Source organism: Bombina bombina, chromosome 6, assembly GCF_027579735.1.
Source record: "Bombina bombina isolate aBomBom1 chromosome 6, aBomBom1.pri, whole genome shotgun sequence".
Lineage (NCBI taxonomy): Eukaryota > Metazoa > Chordata > Amphibia > Anura > Bombinatoridae > Bombina > Bombina bombina.
In genome coordinates, this window is record NC_069504.1 from 662,551,930 (window position 1) to 662,574,648 (window position 22,719).

A 22,719-nucleotide genomic window follows, 5' to 3' on the forward strand; every position below is an offset into this window, starting at 1 on the left:
CTTTAAAAGGGACATGAAACTCATTTTTTTTTCTTTCATTATTCAGATAGGGCATACAATTTTAAACAACTTTCCAATTTACTTTTTTATCTAATCTGCACTACTCTGAGCTAGTTGAACACATTGGGTGAGCCAATAAGAAGCAGCATATATGTGCAGCCACCAATCAGCAGTTGGCGCCCAAAAGTGCATTGCAGTTCCTGAGCCTACCTAGGTATGCTATTCAACAAAGGATACCAAAGAGCAAAGGAAATGAGTTGTTTTAAATGGTATGCGCTGCATCATGAAAAAAATAAAGTAGGTTTCCTATCTCTTTAAGTCCTTTTGCAATATGGCCCAGAGTTGTGTGCTTATGTAGTACCTACGTCCAACACTGTGGCACATGCTGCAGTCCCTACTATCAGCTTAAACAGCGGAGACTGCAGCTGGGGGCAGAAGGCATCTGCCTTTATATAGTATACTATAAGAAGGCAGATCGCTGATCGTTAAAGAGAGTGACATTATTTGTGTCACACTCTGTAATGATCCTTGTTGGCGCCAAGTGGGAGTGGTGGGAGGGAAGGAAGGAGGGAGGGAGGCGGATGGATAAGCCCAGCAGAGGAGAGGGGAGGGAGTGGCGGGGTTCCTTATATTACAAAAAATATTTTTAAGGGAGAGAGAGGGATGGGGCCCTACACTACAGAAAAAGAACGGCTGGAAAAAAGTGATTTTGGTGGGGAAGGGAGATCCCCTACATCACAAAAAAAAAATTTAAAATACATTTTTTAAAAAAATAAAAAGTTAGAGAGCTTTTTGGAAGGATAAGGGAGGTGGGTTGATGAGAACTGTTCCTTACACTACAAAAAATTAAAAAAAAATCCTTAACTGCATACTGGCAGAATGTCTGCCAGTACCCAAGATGGTGGTGAGCAGTGTGTGTATGGGGACGTGGACGGGACAGAGCTGTTTAGGAAGTATCAGGTAGGGATCATGGGGTGGGAGAGTAATCCCTACACTAGAGCATATATTAACCTTACAAGCTTCCTGATTAACCCCTTCATTGCCGGGAATTTTAAAAAAAATGTGGTGCGCAGTTTCAATTAGTGGCCTTGACAAAAAACAATAGCAAAGCCATGTATGACTGCTGTTTCTGAACAGAGGAGACCCTAGAGAAGTTTTTACAACCATTTGTCATATGACTGCAATAATTGTGTAGATAATTTTAGTGAGAAACCGAAAGTTTGCGAAAAAGTTATTTATTTTTTTTAATATATGACTGTATCTGGCAGGCAAATAGTAGCATCAAATATACCAAAATGGGCCTAGGTCAATACCTTGGGTTGTAAGTAAAGGGACATTAAAGTAATGTGTTAATATATGTATAGTACAGATGGTCAATTAAATATTGAGTTGCAAAAGATCTATTTATAAATAACTGTTTTAAAACAACTTAAAGAGATATGAAACCCAAACATTTTCTTTCATGATTCAGCCAGAGAATACAATTTTAAACAACTTTCCAATTTACTTATTTTATTTAATTTGCTTCCTTCTCTTGTTATCTTTTGCTGAACGGTTTATCTAGGTAAACTCTGGAGCAGCAAAGAACCTAGGTTCTAGCTGCTGATTGGTGGCTTCATATATATACCGATGGTCATTGGCTCACCCATGTGCTCAGTTAGAAACCAGTAGTGCATTGCTGCTTCTTCAACAAATGATACCAAGAGAATGAAGCAAATTATGTAATAAAAGTAAATTAGAAAATTAAGTTGTTTAAAATTGTATGTTGTACCTAAATCATTAAATATTTTTTTTTGGGTTTAATGTCCCTTTAAATTTTAAACTGTACATTTATTGAGCTGCAAAACTCTACTTGAAAATTCATGTGAGCAAATCATTTTTTGCGTTGCTCTAAGCAATCACTATGTAAAATGTAGTTGGTGAGGGCATTTTGCATGAAACTTAGGTTACATAACTAAAGTATCAGTAAACAATGATATTGCTTCTACCACATTTTACTATGTGGGTCATTTTATTGACAAACATTGATGGTTTAGTCTACACACACCATTTTTTATTTCAGCTAAAAGGTTTAATTTTGGCTTCAACCAAAAACAGCATTTTTTCTGTTATGGATCAAGTTGGTAAATTAATTATAATCATTTATCAACTTTGTTTATAAATCTGATACGTCATTCATCATACAGCTGCAGTACCTAAGATGGCAGCTAATAGGTAGAGGGGGAGGGTTAGAGAGCCGTTGGGGGGGGGATCAGGGAGGTTGGGGGGTAAGGGGTGATACCACACTGCAGAGAATATATTAAAAAAAAAAAAAAAGCCTTTTATTTTCACATATATATGAAAACGAAAACAGTCACTCATTCAAAGTTCCGCCGTCTCTAGATGGAAGCCGTTGCTTTTCCGGCTTTAGTGTATGCAGCACTGAATCGCTTTAGTGCGTGAATGCACATAGAAATAAAGAAAATTGTATCCAGAGAACAGGAGAACAGACTTGGAAAAAAGGCAACAATCATAGCTCGGTTTGCGGCGTCATTAAAACATTTATTAGCAAACTGTTTAAAATCTTACAGATCACCTGGACATACTTAGGAGGAGTGTAGGTACGAGCGGACAGCTGCCTACGTCATCTCTTAAACTGTTTGCTAATAAATGTGAAGTTTTAATGACACTGCAAACTGAGCTATGATTGTTACCTTTTGTCCAAGTCTGTTCCCCTGTTCTCTGGATACAACTTTCTTTGTTCCTTTTTGTTTTTCATACTGGCAGACTTTCTGCCAATACTTAAAATGGAGGTGACCATTGGGGGGTGGGGGAGGGAAGAGAGCTGATTGATAGGTAAATATAAAAAATGCTCTATTTCTGTTTAAAATGTAGTGACAAAAATGCTATGGTCTTTTGGGGAAGTTTTTGTCTGAAATGCCCGGTCCTTTAGGGGTTAATGTTATAAAAAGAATCGTTTATTACAATTGACTACATACTCATTCACTTTACAAATTACTTTCAGACATAAGGTTATGTTACAGTATTGTATACAAATGTATTTAATTGAATTAACTTAAACGGCAAATTAAAAAAACCTCTTGTTCCAAGTCTAACAACGCTTGTCTGTATGGCTGGAGTATGGAGTCAAGGCCTCTGCAAAATGCTCGTAGGTAAATTCCGTGAAGACCAGCTTGCCCCTGCTGTAATTGGTGATGATCCTAAAAAAAAAAGCAAGAGAACAAAAATATCATCTACATCAGCATGGAACAATATTACACAAATCTAATACCATTTGAAGACTCTAATTCATATAGTAAGGCATTATGTCACTAGGATTACTCGAGCACATGGTAACTACGCTGGTGAATAATACAGACAAAATAATGCTGGGGAAAAAAAGAGTAACACAACACAAATGATAAGAGAGACAGATGTTTAGCTGAGAGGAGCTAAGCTTAAAGGGACATTAAAACCAACATTTTACTTACAGGATTCAGATAAGGCAACTTCTATTATCAAATTGTCGTTTTGTTGAAAAGCAGGGATGTGTAAGCAAATTTGATAAGAGAAATTGGAAACTTTTTTTTTTTTTTTTTTTTTGTCTACTCTGTCTGAATCAGAAAAGAAAATGTTTGCATTTCACATCCCTTTAAAGATCAAATGCAGGACAACAGAGAGGGAGGATAAAGACTCGGGACTCTGAAAGTAAGAAGCTAGAAGGGAGATAATGTTTTAAAGTGAAGGTCAATTTTCATCAATGAGTGCCCGGTTTTTAAAAATACTTTTTAAAACAGGGGCACTTTCATTGATGAAAATTAACATTGCACTGGATTTTAAGAAATACTTACCTTTTTCTCCTGCAAAACCGGATCGCCGATCTCAGCCTCAGTTCCTTTGTAGTGACGTCAGAAATGACAAAAACCGGCTTCCTCCAATCATGGCTTGCACCCCAGAGCGTCCAGCTCGTGATGCCTGGCTGTGATTGGAGGAAGCCAGTTTCGTCATTGCTGTTGTCTACAGCAGGAAGAAGAAGGAGGGAGATCGTCGATCCGGCTTTGCAGAAGTAAAAGGTAAGTATTTCTTAAAATCCAGTGCAATGTTAATTTTCATCAATGAAAGTGCCCCTGATTTTAAAAGTATTTTTAAAAACCGGGCACTCATTGATGAAAATTGACCTTCACTTTAAAATATTTGTTTACATGTTAGTTTCATAAAGGTTGAATATTTACTGTTTTATTTTTTTTTAAAAAAGCACTCAATATAAAATGTATATAAATATATATTTTTTTTGTTTCTTTGTTAAAGGGACAGTAAAGTCAAAATTAAACTGTCATTGTCTAGCAACAGTGTTTACAACTTTGTAGAAACATTTGCTACAAACATTGGGGTCAATCATAATCCTTTGCACCATCTGTTTCATGAACGTTTCAATTTGACTTTACTGTCCCTTTAAATGTTCAGGGTATGTATGAATTTAAAGCAAAGGAGAGGGGAGAGAGAGAGAGAGAGCAAAGGAAAGGGGGAGAGGAGAGAGCAAAGGAAAGGGGGAGAGGAGAGAGCAAAGGAAAGGGGGAGAGGAGAGAGAGAGAGAGAGAGAGAGAGAGGAGAGAGAGAGAGGAGAGAGAGAGAGAGGAGAGAGAGAGAGGAGAGAGAGAGAGAGAAAAAGAAAGAGAGAGAAAGAAAGAGAGAGAAAGAAAGAGAGAGAAAGAAAGAGAGAGAAAGAAAGAGAGAGAAAGAAAGAGAGAGAAAGAAAGAAAGAGAAAGAAAGAAGAGAGAAAGAAAGAGAGAGAAAGAAAGAAAGAAGAGAGAAGAGAGAAGAGAGAGAACTAGTGTGTATATATATATATAAAATAGAGTAATTATTTTTCTTTCTGATCGGCCTTTACCTGCTGCTGAACATGTCCTGTATACTGTTCAATAAACTCTGTGAAGCGAATATAATCTGTGCCTAGCTTGCAAAGACGATTTAGAACACTAGTTTCACCAGGGTGGAGAAAAGGAAGATCCTGTGATACCTGCAAAATAAAGTATTTATAATATTAAGGCGGCTCAAAAAAAAAAAGTCTCTAGATGTACGAATTATGTAAATACTATGGTTCCTAAATTGCAACTAATTAAATTAAATTGGACCACAGGTAACTATTCTACATATATTAAAGGGACATTAAACACTAAATACATGCTAGATAGAATGATGCATTCAAAGAAAAGATTAGTCCATGACTAACATGTAGATGTATTTTTTAAAGTTTCATTAGTTGTTTAAAAAGTGACAAAATAAGTGTAAAGTTTTAGTGTCTATAAAACACTGGGAGCTGCCATGTTGTAACTTGTGTTACCTTCTCTGCTGTGGCCAATTAGGGTCAGTTATAAATAGGTCACTAGAGTGTGCAGCCAATGGTTGTACTGGATTTAACAGTGTTCTGCACTTTCATTTCTAACAGGAACTGAAAAGCTCACAATTTCAGAATGGAATTACAGGCAAAGAGGACAAAAATAATGAAAGTATATTGCAGAGTTTTATTATATACAATTTATCATTTTATATTACCATCTCAAAGTGTTTAATGTCCCTTTAAGAAATAGATTCACTAGACTTGTGTTTGCCTAGGAATTGACAACTGTAAATCAGGCAGCTGAAGCACATTTCCCATGTCCCACTGATTTCTAAAGGGTAAAAATGACACAAAAACAGCTGACTGAAATAAAAAGCATATCCAAGAGGTCCCATTCCAGGGAACTACTGGGTTTTGAAACTTCTAGAAAAAAATAAATAAATGGGACATACAACTCAAATGCTTTCATGATTAGGAGTGTAAAATAATAAAATAAATAAAAAAACACTTCCCATTGTACTGCTATTATTCAAATCTATGTTATTCTCTTGTTATCATTGGTTGAAAAGCATGTAGGAAGGTGTATGAGCATTTGACATATAAGCAATATATGGTAACAGTTTTATAACGATGTTATTCATTTTCAAGAATAGTAGGTAGCAGCAGTGTTTCCGGTCATGTACTGCTCCGGAAAGGTGCACACTGCCTATCTAGATATCTGTTTAACAAAGAATATAATGAATGAAGTAAAAAAAATTTATTTATTTTTTACTTTAAATTGTATGCTCTGCCTAAATCACAAAAAAATTATTATTGGTTTTGTGTCCATTAAAACAAAATACTCTGAGGTCCTGAGCTAGATATTTAGCAAAGTCTCATGTTTTTCTATATTTTTGCTTAGCTGTAATAGTGAAAATCTAGATTAGAAGATGACTGCTCAGAGTAGAGCAGGAAAGAAATGAAAACATAGGATGCTAAAAACTGAGATGTTGAGAGAAATCCTGATAAGTTTTCAATCAAACTTGACCATATTGTCTCATTTGTAAGATTAAAATGGTCCATTTGGGGCTTTGATGAATGCCTTCAATATATTGAGACAAAGTACACAGGATAGATCTAGGAGGAAGGACTTCTGCAGATAAATATAATCCATGCCAATAAGTAATGGCTATAGAAACGGTCAGTATCTGACTATGTAAGCGGCAAACATGAGATGGTGTGACCTATGAGTCTTAGAATTTAACAGATCAAATATGTATAAAATAGATCTGTATCCATGTGCAGGTTTATAATCTATAAACGTTACATGTTGTTACCTACTTACATTCATTGAATGTTGCTACATTCAAGTGATCACCTATTTTTTTTCCCTTTGCTAGACGTGCAATTTGGTATGTGATAAAATGGACCAAACAAAGCACTGTTATTTCACTTACAGTGCAAAAAGGTACAAAGGTATACGTTAAAAACGTTGGCAACTGTGTCTCAATGTTCCAAAAAAATAAAAATCAATGTATAGCAAATCTGAGACGGAACGCATAGCATGGATGAGCTTGTATGAATGAAGGGTAAAAGAACACAAAAATTAATTAGCATTCCAGTAGTGTACTAGATACATTAACAGCGTGTTTGCTACATTTGCTATTTAATTGCCAAATTCTCCACACCACTTGCATTATTAGGAGGAGCCAATGATGGTGGTGTTTTTTTCCACTAACACAGAAACTTTTAAAAGCTTCACCCTCCTTGGACGAGGCCAAATAGGGCCTAATATAAATGAGCTTCTTCAGTGATCAAACAAATTGGAAAATCCACAATTTTCAGTTAAAGGAATACTAAACTTAAATTTTTGGTTCAGAACCTGGGTTACGTTTGCTTATTGGTAGCTAAATGTAGCCACCAATAAGCAAGCGCTATCCAGGGTGCTGAACATAAAATAGGCCGTCTCCTAATCTTTACATTCCTGCTTTTTAAACAAAGATAGCAAGAGAACAAAGAAAAATTGGTAATAGGAGTAAATTAGAAAGTTGCTTAAAATTGTATGCTCGGTCTATAATCATGAAAGAAAAAACATTGGGTTTAGTATCCCTTTAAATTACAGGAAAGAGGGACATTAAGAACGCATACCCATGGGGGTACTCGAAAATATTGTTGGTAATAGCGGAACTATACACGATGGACTTATATTTGCACAGTTACCTTTAAATTCATAATGAGTGACTGTCTGGGATTCAATCTACGGATCGGCTACTGGTGTGTTTTGGGCTAAAGGTGATGTAGGAGCCGGTGTGGCACACATGGTTTGGACGGGTTGACTCATTGGGGGCTTTTGGAGTCAGGTGGTAAGGAAGTGCTGGAGAGAGGAAGCAGAGTTTATTGACAGAGACAGTCCTGGGACCAAGTTCTAACTTGCAGCTCTGGTAAGAGTTTACCTTCACAATGCACTCAACACCTGTACTGCATAACAGTGACATAGCCCACCGAGCGACCTCCTTGCTGAAAGGTTCACCCGCGACCAAGTTTTGAATGCAGTTCAGTTCCTCTTGCAAATACAAAGACAGTGATCCTTGCTTTGGGACGGACTACTTTTGAACGTGTATTAATAGGCCTAGCCCGCCTAGATTGTACTTTTTTATGAGTGCCTTACATGTAATAGGTCTATTTGAGTAGTTTGATTATTTAGATAACCCAAGAAAATAAAAACTTTTTTGAGGGATGGGTGGGGATAATGAAAAGAGGGGGTAATCATAAATTAAATCTTAATCAAGGGGTATGGGAGAGAAAAAAGGTTGGGAACCGCTGCACTAAAGCATCTCTTTAAAGAAACATGAACGTTTTAAACAGAGAATATAAATCAGTCTATTGTTACAACAAGGAAGTTGGTTTATTATTCAAGCTGTTTCTTATTCGTGAAATTCTGTTTCTTATTCATGGAAGTTGGTTTCTTATTCAATTTTTTTGTCAGACTGCTTTAAATTGACTTTAAAATAAAAATATAGGTTTTATTTAAATAATAATATGATTTATGTAATGTAGTTACACAGAGGTGGAATCCCTTTATACAACAATTGGATATACAAACTGGAAAAAGGGCATACGTTGGCACCAATACAAATATTACTATTTTGAATAAGTAACTGATATTTTCCAAGGGTTAATAACCATTGGGCCACTGATTTCACTATGAATATATACAGGGGAGATCCCCCTCCATGCCATGCAATTGTTTTTAGCCTGGCCCAATGGTGTTTTGGGTAAAGAGATTGATGCCAACACTGGCATAGGTGCTCTAATTCTCATTTATTAATAAGTAACTGATATTTTGAAAGGGTTAATGACCATTGGGCCACTGATTTCACTATGAATATATACAGGGTAGATCCCCCTCCATGACATGCAATTGTTTTTAGCCTGGCCCAATTGTGTTTTGGGCACAGAAATTTATGCAAACACAGGCATTGGTGCTGTAATTACCATTTTTGAATAAGTAACAGATATTTTGAAAGGGTTAATAACAATTTGGCCAGTGATTTCAGTATGAATAAAACCAGGGTAGACCACCCTCTATGACATGTAATTGTTTTTAGCCTGGCCCAATAGTGTTTTGAGCACAGATATTGATGCCAACCCTGGCATAGGTGCTCTTATTCTCATTTTTGAATAAGTAACTGATATTTTCAAAGGATTAATAACCATTGGGCCACTGATTTCACTATGGATATACACAGGGTAGATACCTCTCCATGACATGCAGTTGTTTTTAATCCAATGTAGGAAACCAGCAATATCTTCAAGCAATGCAATGCAAATGCAAACACAGACAGGAGCTCACTGCTAGCTCCAATGTACACCCAATAAACAAAGGTGTCCACATCATAAGCTTCCAAATCTTTTCTTTATTTAGGGAAGGATTCAAAGGTACAAAAATAGCAGTAACGTTTCAGGTTAAACACTCTTAGTCATACAATGTAATAGTGTTCACAAACTCTCTGTTTCGTAGCCACACAGGTTACTAAATTAGCATACACCTGTAGGTGTTTAATCAATTATAACACATGTTCAGGCCAGGTAACCACTCACCTACCCCATCTACTGGTAAATCCTGAGTACTACAAGTTCAATGTATCAAATAGAAAATATATACAAAAAAAAACAGTTTAAAAACATTAAAAAAAAATACCTTTGTACACTGTACTGAATTTAATGAACTACATGAATACTGATACATCATAATCTTTATTCATTCCAAAAGGCCTCATTGAATTAAATGTAGATATCCAAAACAATTCTTTTCTTTTTAATAATTGCCTATTGCCCCCTCTTCTAGGCAGTTTAATGTGGTCAATGATCTGCCATCTTAATTGACTAATAGAGTGCCCTGCTTCCAGGAAATTAGATGAAACGGGCAAATCTTTATTAATGCACCTAATGTTTGATTTATGTTCAGTGATACGATCACGTATCCTTCTTGTGGTCTCTCCTAAATAAATCCTGGAACACGGGCACTTAATCAGATAAATCACATAACTTGAGTTACAAGTAAAGAAATCTCTAATATTATACAATTTACCAGTTCTCGGGTGTGCAAACTTATCTCCTTTAATTAAAGATTTACAATTAGAGCATCCCAAACAGGGATAGCAACCCAAATTTTTCTGGGTTATGTAGCCCGTTTCCATTTTGGACTGGCTACCTATATCAGCTTTTGTAAGAATATCTTTAATATTACGATTTCTTTTATATGCCATCATAGGAGTGTCTTTAAAGCAGGGTAAGTCTTTGTTGCAGTCTCTAAGTATGTGTCAATGTTTCTGTATAATTTTACTCAGTTTCTTACTATGGCTACCATACTTAGAGACAAACACCAAACGGTCATCTTTTTCTTGAATTTTTGTCCAAGTAAGCAGCTCAGATCTTTTAATTTGATTTACCTTAGTAATTTCTCGATTTATTAATTCCCCAGGGTATCCTCTGTCTAGAAAAAGATTTCAGAGGACACCAGTGGAGGAAGCGACACCGGGGAGGAAGGAAACATGGACCTACTAGATGATGGTGTTTAGGAGGTAATCTTTGACCTAGACACATATAATTATTTATTGGTTTCTAATCCTGTTTTACCTATTTTTCACCACCTCCCCAAGGTTCACAAATCCTTGGAGGAGGTGAGGGGAGGCCTATAGTGTCAGGAATCGGTTCCCTTTTTGAACACCTCTCTAGTTGGGTTGAATCGTTGTTACAACCCATGGTTTTTCAGCTTCCTTCTTACCTACGTGACACCAAACACTTGGTATCTAATTTAGACAGGATAAAATGGGACATTACAATTTCATGGCTCACAATAGATGTGGTGGGCCTTTACTCGGCCATTCCATACGATTTGGGTTTAGTTGCAGTAGCAGAATCACTGGAGTATTATAGTAATTATGACTATCCACTCAGGATGTTTATATGTAGGACTTTAGATTTTCTTTTAACCCATAATTACTTTTGTTTCGAGGGTGACGTTTATCTCCAAAGACGTGGGACCGCGATGGGTGCTAAATTCGCACCAGCATACGCCAATATATACATGGGATGGTGGGAACGGTCCCACGTCTTTGGAGATCAGGGTCCATTTAAGGATAAAATCAAACTGTACAAACGTTTTATTGACAACCTCCTCCTCATCTGGACAGGTACTGAGGAGGAGGCTATTCAATATGTTGATGCCCTCAATACCAATGAAGTGGGGTTACAGTTCACACATCAGTTTGAGACGACCAAGATTCCATATCTAGATATAGTCTTGGAGGCAGTCTTAGAAACAAATACTATCAAAACCACTCTCTACAGGAAACCGATTATGTCTAATACAATACTTCATGCTAGATGTAGCCACCCAAAACATACTGGGTTTGGTGTGGCAAAAGGGCAGTTTATGCGGATTAAACAAAACTGCTCAGACAATACGGATTTCCTGATAGAGAGTGAGAAATTCAGACAGTCTCTGTTACAGAGAGGATATCGGCCCAAGACTGTTAATCGAGCTCTTTTAGTGGTTACTCGTATGGATCGGGCAGTTTTGATAAGTGATAGGACCCCATACAGACAAAGTAGGTTTGACTCTGCAAGACCAGTTTTCTCGACCACTTTTAGCCCTCAATTCAATGAAATATGTGGCATTATTAAAAAAACATTTGCCCATAGTCTCGGCCGAGGATAGTCTAAAGGACTATATTGATGGAGGTTGCAACTTTGTGTCTAGAAGAGGTTGCACCTTAGGCAATATCCTGTCCCCCAGCCAACTGAGAAAAGTAGAAACACATACAAGCAGTTGGCTTACAGTAAAGGGTCATTTTAAATGCAACTTTGGTAATTGCATTGCATGCTCTTACGTACATATGGGATCAATTTTTCAATCTAGAGCTACAAACAGAGTATATCGACATGAGAGTACTTGCCGTAGCATTAATGTTGTTTATCTAATTGAATGTGTGAGCTGTAGGCTCCAGTACACAGGATGTACTACCAGGGAGGCCAGGACACGAATTAGGGAACATCTAAATTACATTAAAAACAAAGTTGAATGTTCAGATTTAGCGCAACATTTCATTAATTATCACAACCAAGATGTTTCCTCTTTCAGCTGGCAAGTCATTGAGATAGTGCGTCTTAAGCAAGGAGGAGGTGACAGGAATAGACGGCTACTCTACAAAGAAGCATTATGGATTTTCCAGTTGCAAACAAGAAGACCACTAGGATTAAACATTGAGGGGGATGTCATAAATTTTTGGAAGGGTAGTTAAAAAATTAGATTCTAATGTTTTTGAATCATATGAGAAACTGAAAACATATAGTTCCTCTATTCTAGATTGACTAAACTTAGAGATAATTGTACAGCTGATCAAACACAAATCCATAGTTATGTATACCTATAGCATTAGCTGCTCTTATGAATGAGCAAGTTGGTTTGTACTTATTATTTAATGGCAATTGGCCAGTATGTACGTTTAATTATTTATTAGGGCATATGCTGAGAAAAATTAACAGTTTTAGAACTTCGTGTATAGAAATATATATTCTTGGTAATTATTAAATATTGTTCTATATTATCTAGCTGTTAGCAAGTATGCTCACATTGAAAAATGTTTTCTTTAAGGTATATACTTATGGGATGTGCTGACAGTTAATATGGAATCACATGATACAATGACATATGTCAATTTAACGGATCAGTAGCACCTTACATAAATTTATCACCCCTGTTTTATACCTAATATGTTTGGATTTAATCCATGGGGTAAATTTGTATAGAAGTATACAATCTAGATAGTTTTTAACATTATCTAAGAGTTAACAAAAATGCCCATACTGAAAAATGTTTTCTTCAAGGTATAAATTCATGGGATGTGCCAATAATATATATGGAGTCATATGATGCAATGACATATGTTAATTTAACGGATCAGTAGCATTTTACACAAATTTATCAATCCTGTTTTATATCTAATATGTTTAGATGGCAATCCATGAGTTAAATCTCCCAAGCAGTTCCAATTAGAGCAATTAACGGATTAGCAAATAAGATTTCAGCTTAACCTATAGCCATTTTGGCTATTATGTACTTAAAGAGGGCTGTTACAAGGTTTTTTTATGTCTATGAATAAGGCCAGGGGGTCGAAACGCGTAAATCGCATCAAGGATAAAGCTGACATTAATCTCTGGATTTTAAACTTTTTTGTATCAATAAAATAACTTTAATCAAAGCACTATTTGTCTTGACTCGCTGGTGTTCTATGGTTTTTGCATCTTTATTATTGCACCTGTTTGAGATTTATGTTCAGTGATACGATCACGTATCCTTCTTGTGGTCTCTCCTAAATAAATCCTGGAACACAGGCACTTTATCAGATAAATCACATAACTTGAGTTACAAGTAAAGAAATCTCTAATATTATACAATTTACCAGTTCTCGGTGTGCAAACTTATCTCCTTTAATTAAAGAATTACAATTAGAGCATCCCAAACAGGGATAGCAACCTAAATTTTTCTTGGTTATGTAGCCCTTTCCATTTTGGACTGGCTACCTATATCAGCTTTTATAAGAATATCTTTAATATTACGATTTATTTTATATGCCATCATAGGAGGGTCTTTAAAGCAGGGTAAGTCTTTGTTGCAGTCTCTAAGTATGTGCCAATGTTTCTGTATAATTTTACTCTTGCTGTCCAATATTTAATTAACATGCGTATGAAAACTTTGTTGTGAATGGTAAGTAAAACCTGTGATACTACTCAAATAAGAGTCCCACTGTTGCGGTTATCACAATAAACGGTATAAATTCATCAAACTTCAAGTTAATGAGTAAACGGAACGAGCTTACCAATCCAATAGCAGTGTGAATTGTAGACTTAGTGTAGTCCGTGTAACCTCCAGGGGTATGAGCTGCACACTTGCCAAACATTCACTCACAGCGTGTAACGCGGAAATCCTCAGTGAAGCTTGGAGCCTCGTTCCTGTGCCGACAGTACGTCACTGTGGCACCGCTGATCCAATGAGTACCTGGGGTTTCTCCACACCCCCACAGTAGTAAGAAGACCAACAATCAAAGCAAAAAAAGCGGTCTCATCGGAGAAGGAAGCCAGGAGAGAGGTGCATAATAAAAGTCCAAAATTTATTCTTTATGTTATAAAAACGTAAAAGGACACAGCAAACAGAAGACACAGCTGACGCGTTTCCTGCCTCAATGGCAGTTCATCAGAGCTCTAAATAAATTTTGGACTTTTATTATGCACCTCTCTCCTGGCTTCCTTCTCCGATGAGACCGCTTTTTTTGCTTTAATTTTACTCTTGAGCTGCAACAACTAATCGTCATAATCGATAATAATCGATTATGAAAATAGTTGTCAACGAATCTCATAATCGATTAGTTGGTTTGCAATTAGTTGGTCTGTGCACAACACCAGCTGCTTCACTCCAATGAGCCCCTGCACATGGTATTGTGTTTTATGTTATGTCCTTAGCCTAAAGGACGTCTACAGATGTCTACTTTTCACTTTTTCAGGACAGTATACGTTTACAACTACCCCTGGCTTATGTGCAACCCAGATATAATAGTCATCGTTTGGATTCTTTATATTAAATCAGGTGAACTTAAACTATGCTTTCCATGATATAGTGCCAAGCTTGTTATTTACACCTAGCCCCTAGATTGATAGGAGTTATTTAAATTGATGTGCACTATTATCTGTTTGCACAATTATTAGCGTATTGCTTGCTATTGCTGATTATATGTACTGTATAAATAAATGTGTAAGGCTTTGTCCTGTTATTGATATACAGTCCTTAGCGCTTCTGATTTTGTTTTTTATTGTTTTTTTATATTTTTAATAAATTGTGATAATATGTACCAGATTCAACCTTTATAAGTATATATTCGTTATTTTTAGAGCGGACTAGATATTTCCCCTAACCTTATAGCTGGTTATTTACCGTTGCATATAGATATTCAAGATATTTTTATGTTAGAATGAAGTCAAGGGTTACTTTATTGAGAGACCCCTTGCCAAGGTAGAAAACACTTAGCATTGGTGAAGAGCTAACAAAGATAAATATCCCACTTTGGTGAAATTGGCAAAACCCTACTTATACACCTCAACAGCCTTTTCTCTGCTGCAGGAAATATAGCTGCAAACAGAGAACCAGCCTTAGCCAAAAGCATGTGGACATGTTGAGATTTTTGCAATTCAATGCAAAGTTTCTGAAAGAGTGAATAACAGAATGTTATTAACAGTGATAGTCTAACTCTTTCTAGTTCTACCTCTTTACAAACAGTTTGTGGTTTTGTTTTGTTTAATTATAAAACTGTGCTCTGCTGCTTAAAAATTGAAGAAACAGTTGTGTTAATGTAACGTTTTAGTCTGAAGTTTATATTTGTAACACTCATTATGTGGATTTTATTTAAAATATAGAAAACTATTATTGATTCTCTTTTTTACCGATTAGTCGATTAATCGAAAAAAATAATCGGCCGATTAATCGATTATGAAAATAATCGTTAGTTGCAGCCCTAAATTACTCAGTTTCTTCCTATGGCTACCATACTTAGGAGACAAACACCAAACGGTCATCTTTTTCTTGAATTTTTGTCAGAGAAAGCAGCTCAGATCTTTTAATTTGATTTACCTTAGTAATTTCTTGATTTATTAATTCCCCAGTGTATCCTCTGTCTAGAAAAAAATTTCCGAGGACACCAGTGGGGGAAGCGACACCGGGGAGGAAGGAAACATCGGAGGAGCAGAACGGGTAATTCACCCGAAGAAGAAATTCACATGACGCAGCAGCGGTGGAATGAAGACACGCAACAAGAACCGCTAACAGGCAACATACCAAGTGATACACTTGTTAATCCTTCAGGGATAGAATTGAGCAATGATGAACTGAACCTACTTAATATGGGACTCTAGTTTTGCCCTACCACAAGGGCTGACACCTTTGAATTGGAGATGGATTTACATTGATTCTTTAGAACTTTACGTCTAAAGGGACATTTTGGTAATATGAATAAATTAAGTGTGCAGCATCAACAAGTGAGTAATGAATTTTTGGCTAAAGAACTAGGATTGAAAAAGAAAAGTAAGTTTATGCCTCCACATAATAACAACTCTATTGAGACCTTTACTAATTTAAGACCGCTGCTCCTTAACTGGTAAGCCACCTGCAACGGAAGCTTCCGTTACTTTTGTACTTGGAGAGGACTGCAGGCCAGCCTCCTCCCCACTGAATATGGACCCTGGAACTTGAGGGGATTCTATGATTTGGGAGGCGGGTGCTAAGTGTACATTTGGAGTACTTTTACCCTGGATTCAGGTTTACCCCGTTTCCATGAATTCCCAGAGACTCTGAGAACTGGAGGGCCCTGAAACAGAGTTTTAGTTCCTGTGTTTTGTTGTAGTATAAGATGAAAGCCCAATCCAGCATTCCCTGTTCCAATCCCCCCCCCCCTAGACTCAGAATGTTTGAGCTAATTGCAACCTCCTGCTCTTATGCTGGGACCTCCTGTTGTTATATGTATGCATATCTAGTCTAGGTGTAAAGAGTCTTTCTGTTATTGTGTGAGTCATCCATTGTCCTTTTGTAAGTCAGGATGTGATTAGAATCTTGTTTAACTAACTATTGTCTGTTTGTCTCATTGTATAATATTTGTTTCTATTGATTATGTGGTAACTACCCCCCTTTGTTGGAACTGTATAAATGCTGTGTTTTCTGTGCAATAAAGGAGTTCCTATTTTGACCCTCAAGCATTCAGTCTCTGCTAATGTTCTTGGGGTTAGCTATAATAACTTGCAGCAGCCGTTATTCTAATAGCGGCAGGTATCCAGTGGAGGTTCATGGGTTGGCGTTTGGTGGGAGGAAGCTGACTTTAGCGGGTATACCGCTACAATTGGCTGGCAGTGGTGGGATCTGCTTCCTCCTTACGTAGCAGTTCCAAACCATCAGTGGTATCTCGATGGAAATATAGGCTGAATTCCAGTGGAGAGTGCAGCTAGCTCTGGCCCAGTTTGATGGCCCTATCTTGGCAGAGGGCAAACTGGCCTGGAAGGATATGGTTCGACTGAAACTCTTGTACGAGGCTCTCCAGTTCGAACAGGACTACCAGGGAAAGTCACTTCCTACTCCAGAACAGCAATACTGGCTCCAGATGGATCTACGAATGCCGTTCCTGGGAAAACAGCCCCAGGAGGAATGGATGGCCGAATTGGACGGGTTTGTCCAGACAGAGATAGAGGTGGATGAAGGGTACCGGCACTGCGGTGGTATGCGGCCCAGGTGTGTCCGGAGATGGAGACGGAGGATCCTACAGAGGGCTATGACTATGACGGCCCTGTTTGTCTCATTGTATAATATTTGTTTTTTATTGATTATGTGGCGACTACCCCCCTTTGTTGGAAATGTATAAAAGCTGTGTTTTCTGTGCTATAAAGGAGTTCCTATCTTGACCCTAGAGCATTCAGTCTCGGCTAATGTTCTTGGGGGTAGCTATAACAACTTACAGCGGCCGCTATTCTAAAAGCGGCAGGTATCCCGTGGAGGTTCATGGGTTGGCGTTTGGTGGGAGGAAGCTGACTTTAGCGAGTATACCCAGTCTGGGGTACCGAGACCCGCTACACAGCCTCTGAGCGGCGTACAGCAATCAACCAGATCTCATATGATCAGGTTGATTGACAATCCCTGCTAGCGGCTGATTGGCAGTGCATCTTCAGGGGGTGGCATTGCATAAGCAGTTCGCTAGAACTGTTTGTGCAATGCTGAATGCCGACAGCGTATGCTGTCCTCATTCAGCGATTTCTGACGGACATGATACGTTACAGCATATAATGTCCGCCAGATTTTGTTAAATCGGCCCGATGGACTCTGTATGAGCTTTTTCACACAATAGTAACAATTTTTAAGTAACTCTGCACCTAGGCCCTTCACATTGTGTGTGTGACATCTCTCTTGGCACCAATTTATGTGCCCAAAACACCATTGGGCCAGGCTAAAAGCAATTGCATGTCATGGAGGGGGATCTACCCTTTATATATTCATAGTGAAATCAGTGACTCAGTGGTTATTAACTCTTTGAAAATATCTGTTACTTATTCAAAAATGGTATTTATAGCACCTATGTCAGGGTTGGCATCAATTTCTGTGCCAAAACACCATTGGGCCAGGCTAAAAACAATTGCTTGTTATGAAGGGGGATCTACCCTGTATATATTCATGGTGAAGTCAGTGGCCCAATGGTTATTAACCATTTGAAAATATCTGTTACTTATTCAAAAATGGTATTTACAGCACCAAAGCCAGTGTTGGCATCAATTTATGTGCCCAAAACACAATTGGGCCAGGCTAAAAACAATTGCATGTCATGGAGGGGGATCTACCCTGTATATATTCATAGTGACATCAGTGACCCAATGGTTATTAACCCTTTTAAAATAGTTACTTATTCAAAAATGAGAATTAGAGCACCTATGCCAGGGTTGGCATCAATTTATGTGCCCAAAACATTATTGGGCCAGGCTAAAAACAATTGCATATCATGGAGGGGGATCTACCCTATATATACACAGTTGTGCTCATAAGTTTACATACCCTTGCAGAATTTATGATTTCTTGGCCATTTTTCAGAGAATATGAATGATAACACAAAAACTTTTCTTTCACTCACGGTTAGTGTTTGGCTGAAGCCATTTATTATCAGTCAACTGTGTTTACTCTTTTTAAATCATAATGACAACAGAAACTACCCAAATGACCCTGATCAAAAGTTTGCATACCCTGGTGATTTTGGCCTGATAACATGCACACAAGTTGACACAAAGGGGTTTGAATGGCTATTAAATAGGTAACCATCCTCATCTGTGATCTGTTTGCTTGCAATTAGTGTGTGTGTATAAAAGGTCAATGAGTTTCTGGACTCCTGACAGACCCTTGCATCTTTTATCCAGTGCTGCACTGACGTTTCTGGATTCTGAGTCATGGGGAAAGAAAAAGAATTGTCAAAAGATATGTGGGGAAAAGGTTGTTTAACTGTATAATACAGAAAAAGGGATATAAAAAGATATCAAAGGAATAGAGAATGCAAATAAGCAACGTTCAAACTCTAATCAAGAAGTGAAAAATGAGGCGTTCTGTTTGATAACATACTGCATTCATCTTGCCATCAATCCTGACCAAATTTCCTGTGCCTTTGTATCTCACAGATCCCCAAAACATCAGCGATCCACCTCTGTGTTTCACAGTAGGAATGGTGTACCTTTCATTATAGGCCTTGTTGACTCCTCTCCAAATGAAGCGTTTATGGTTGTGGCCAAAAAGCTAAATTTTGGTCTCATCACTCCAAATGACTTTGTGCCAGAAGGTTTGAGGCTTGTCTCTGTGCTGTTTGGCGTATTGTAAGCGGGATACTTTGTGGCATTTGCGTAGTAATGGCTTTCTTCTGGCGACTCAACAATGCTGCCCATCTTTCTTCAAGTGTCTCCTTATTGTGCATCTTGAAACAGCCACACCACATGTCCTGTATTTCACCTGAAGTTATTTGTGGGTTTGTCTTTGCATCCCGAACAATTTTCCTGGCAGTTGTGGCCGAAATTTTAGTTGGTCTACCTGGCCGTGGTTTGGTTTCAACAGAACCCCTCATTTTCCACTTCTTTATTAGAGTTTGAACACTGCTGATTTGCATTCTCAATTCCTTGGATATCTTTTTATATCCCTTTCCTGTTTTATACAGTTCAACTACCTTTTCCCGCAGATCCTTTGACAATTCTTTTTCTTTCCCCATGACTCAGAATCCAGAAACGTCAGTGCAGCACTGGATGAAAGATGAAAGGGTCTGTCAGGAGTCCAGAAACTCATTGACCTTTTATACACACACACTAATTACAAGCAAACAGATCACAGGTGAAAATGGTTACCTTTAATAGCCATTCAAACCCCTTTGTGTCAACTTGTGTGCATGTTATCAGGCCAAAATCACCAGGGTATGTAAACTTTTGATCAGGGTAATTTGGGTAGTTTCTGTTGTCATTATGATTTAAAAAGACTAGTGTAAGAAAAGTTTTTGTGTTATCATTCATATTCTCTGAAAAATGGCCAAGAAATCATAAATTCTGCCAGGGTATGTAAACTTATGAGCACAACTGTATTCATAGTTAAATCAATGGCCCAATGGTTATTAACCCTTTGAAAATATCTGTTACTTATTCAAAAAATGTATTTACAGCAGAAAAACAAGTGTTGGCATTAATTTCTGTGCCCAAAACACAATTGGGCCAGGCTAAGAACCATTGCATGTCATGGAGGGGGATCTACCCTGTATATATTCGTAGTGAAATCAGTGGCCCGATGGTTATTAACCCTTCAAAAAAATATATGTTACTTATTCAAAAATGGTAATTACAGCATCAATGCCAGTGTTGGCATCAATTTCTGTGCCCAAAACACAATTGGGCAAGGCTAAAAACAATTGCATGTCATGGAGAGGGATCTACCTTGTATATACTCATAGTGAAAACAGTGGCCCAATGGTCATTAACCTCTTGAAAATATCAGTTACTTATTCAAAAATGGTAATTACAGCACCAATGCCAGTGTTGGCATCAATTTCTGTGCCCAAAACACCATTGGGCCAGGCTAAAAACAATTGCATGTCATGGAGGGGGATATACCCTGTATTTATTCATAGTGAAATCAGTGGCCCAATGGTTACTAACCCTTTCAAAATATCATTTATTAAAAATGGTCATTACAGCACCAATGCCAGTGTTGGCATCAATTTCTGTGCCCAAAACTCTACTGGGCCAGGCTAAAAACCATTGAATGTTATGGAGGGGATCTACCCTGTATATATTCATAGTGAAATCAGTGGCCCAATGGTTATTAACCCTTTTGGCAATATCTGTTACTAATTCAAAAATGAGAATTAAAGCACCTATGCCAGGGTTGGCATCAATTTCTGTGCCCAAAACACCATTGGGCCAGGCTAAAAACAATTGCATGTCATGGAGGAGGATCTACCATGTATATAGTGAAATCAGTGGCCCAATGGTCATTAACTCTTTGAAAATATCAGTTACTTATTCAAAATAGTAATATTGGTATTGGTGCCAACGTATGCCCTTTTTCGAGTTTGTATATCCAATTGTTGCATAAAAGGATTCCACCTCTGTGTAACTACATTACATAAATCATATTATTATTTAAATAAAACCTATATTTTTATTTTAAAGTCAATTTAAAGCAGTCTGACAAAAAAATTTGAATAAGAAACCAACTTCCATGAATAAGAAACAGAATTTCACGAATAAGAAACAGCTTGAATAATAAACCAACTTCATTGTCGTTCTATTGTTATTGTAACAGATCATGTGCGTGTGTCATATTACCACTCGTTCCCTAATACAAGCTACCATTACCAACTCTGTATTTGTGTATTTCTTCGTATAGTCTTTGGGCTACGGATGTCACTGCATTGTTTGACAGATCTCTGAGCATCATGTCATCAGTATCTAACGTGACAGTTATAAATCACAATACCTGCAGGCCAGTTCGTTTGTTCCATGTAAAAATACTCCCAGGGTATCCGCTCAGCGCTAGAAGTAGCTCGTGGATCATCTTCCACTGAGGCAGCTTGAGGCTGAGTAAAGAAGGGTCAATAATGAACGAACATTGACACCTTCCAAGTTGCCGAAACCCTACCGCCTTAGCAGCCCGCCAGCTCTGGGTGTCGAACTACATTTCCCAAAATTCATTGTGCTCTCGCATTTACTTTCATTCACGCTTTACCCAACATTCACTGCACATCAGCATTCTGACACTGGGCAAACTACACATACCATAAGTCATTGCGAATTATTTTTCCTTTGATCCTATCTTGCGTTTCCTGAAAAGCAGTGTACGCTGGGAAACGTATGCATAGAATGCATTAATCCATTTGAAAAGATAAAAACTATTTTAAAAGTTTGTTATATAAAAATGTGATATTTTAAAGCTATAGTTACTTCTTTTAGGGAGATAATTTTTAGTTTAATTATAATCTCTGACCTGAACGGGAATAATATAGACATAGTAATTGCGTGATTACCTCTTTAAAAATATGATTTGGCAATGGTTTCGCTTATTATTAACCTTTTAACGCCGTTATGCCGTTCTATTCCGTCATATTTACACTGGGCTTTAAAGCCGTTATGACGGAATAGAACGTCATATCAAACGGCTGTCCTGAAGCCTTCTGCGCTTCAAGGACTTGATCGCGGTCTGGAGGGCGTTCCTAGGGTTGTAGGGACGCCCCCCAGATGCGATCCAATAATTGAAATCTCGCGATCGTATGCACGATCGCGTAGTTTCAATTTGTCTACATCGGAACAGGTGTTCCGATGTAGACACTTTAACCCTGTCACGAAAGGGTTAATAGTAAAATACGATTTATGTTATTATACAAAGAAACTGTCATATAGTGATAACATTTTAAATTCCTATTTATCTGAATACCGTATTTATTTCAAAACTGGTGCTAAATTACTATCACAGAGATTTGAATATGTTATTAAAGGGATTACAAACCGACGCATTGAAGGCATATGAAACCCAACATTTTCTTTCATGATTCAGATAGAACATGCAATTTTAAACAACTTTTTTATTTACTTCCATTATTACATTTTCTTCATTCTCGTGGTATCTTTTGTTGAAAAGCAGGGACATAATCTTATGAGCCAGACCATTTCTGGAGCACTATATTGCAGCAGTTTTGCAAGAATGTTATACATTTCCACTAGATGACTGCACTATTTCCTGCCATGTAGTGCTCCAGATGCCTACCTAGATATCTCTTAAGCACAGAATATCATGGGAACATAGCAAATTTAATAGTAAAAG

At 37.5% G+C, this 22,719-nt stretch overlaps 1 protein-coding gene across 1 annotated transcript in view; it reads right to left on the bottom strand.

Moving 5' to 3' along the window:
* The window catches only part of TUBGCP4 (tubulin gamma complex associated protein 4), a 256,549-nt gene extending 234,976 nt beyond the window's left edge, over positions 1-21,573 (bottom strand). The window contains exons 1-3 of the mRNA XM_053717737.1: positions 21,379-21,573; positions 4,869-4,997; positions 3,078-3,200 (exon numbers count right to left, since the gene is read on the bottom strand). Of these exons, the coding sequence (XP_053573712.1) occupies positions 3,078-3,200; positions 4,869-4,997; positions 21,379-21,456 (330 nt within the window). The 5' untranslated portion in view covers positions 21,457-21,573. The remainder of the gene's footprint in view (positions 1-3,077; positions 3,201-4,868; positions 4,998-21,378) is intronic.
* Between the last annotated feature and the right edge of the window lie 1,146 nt (positions 21,574-22,719).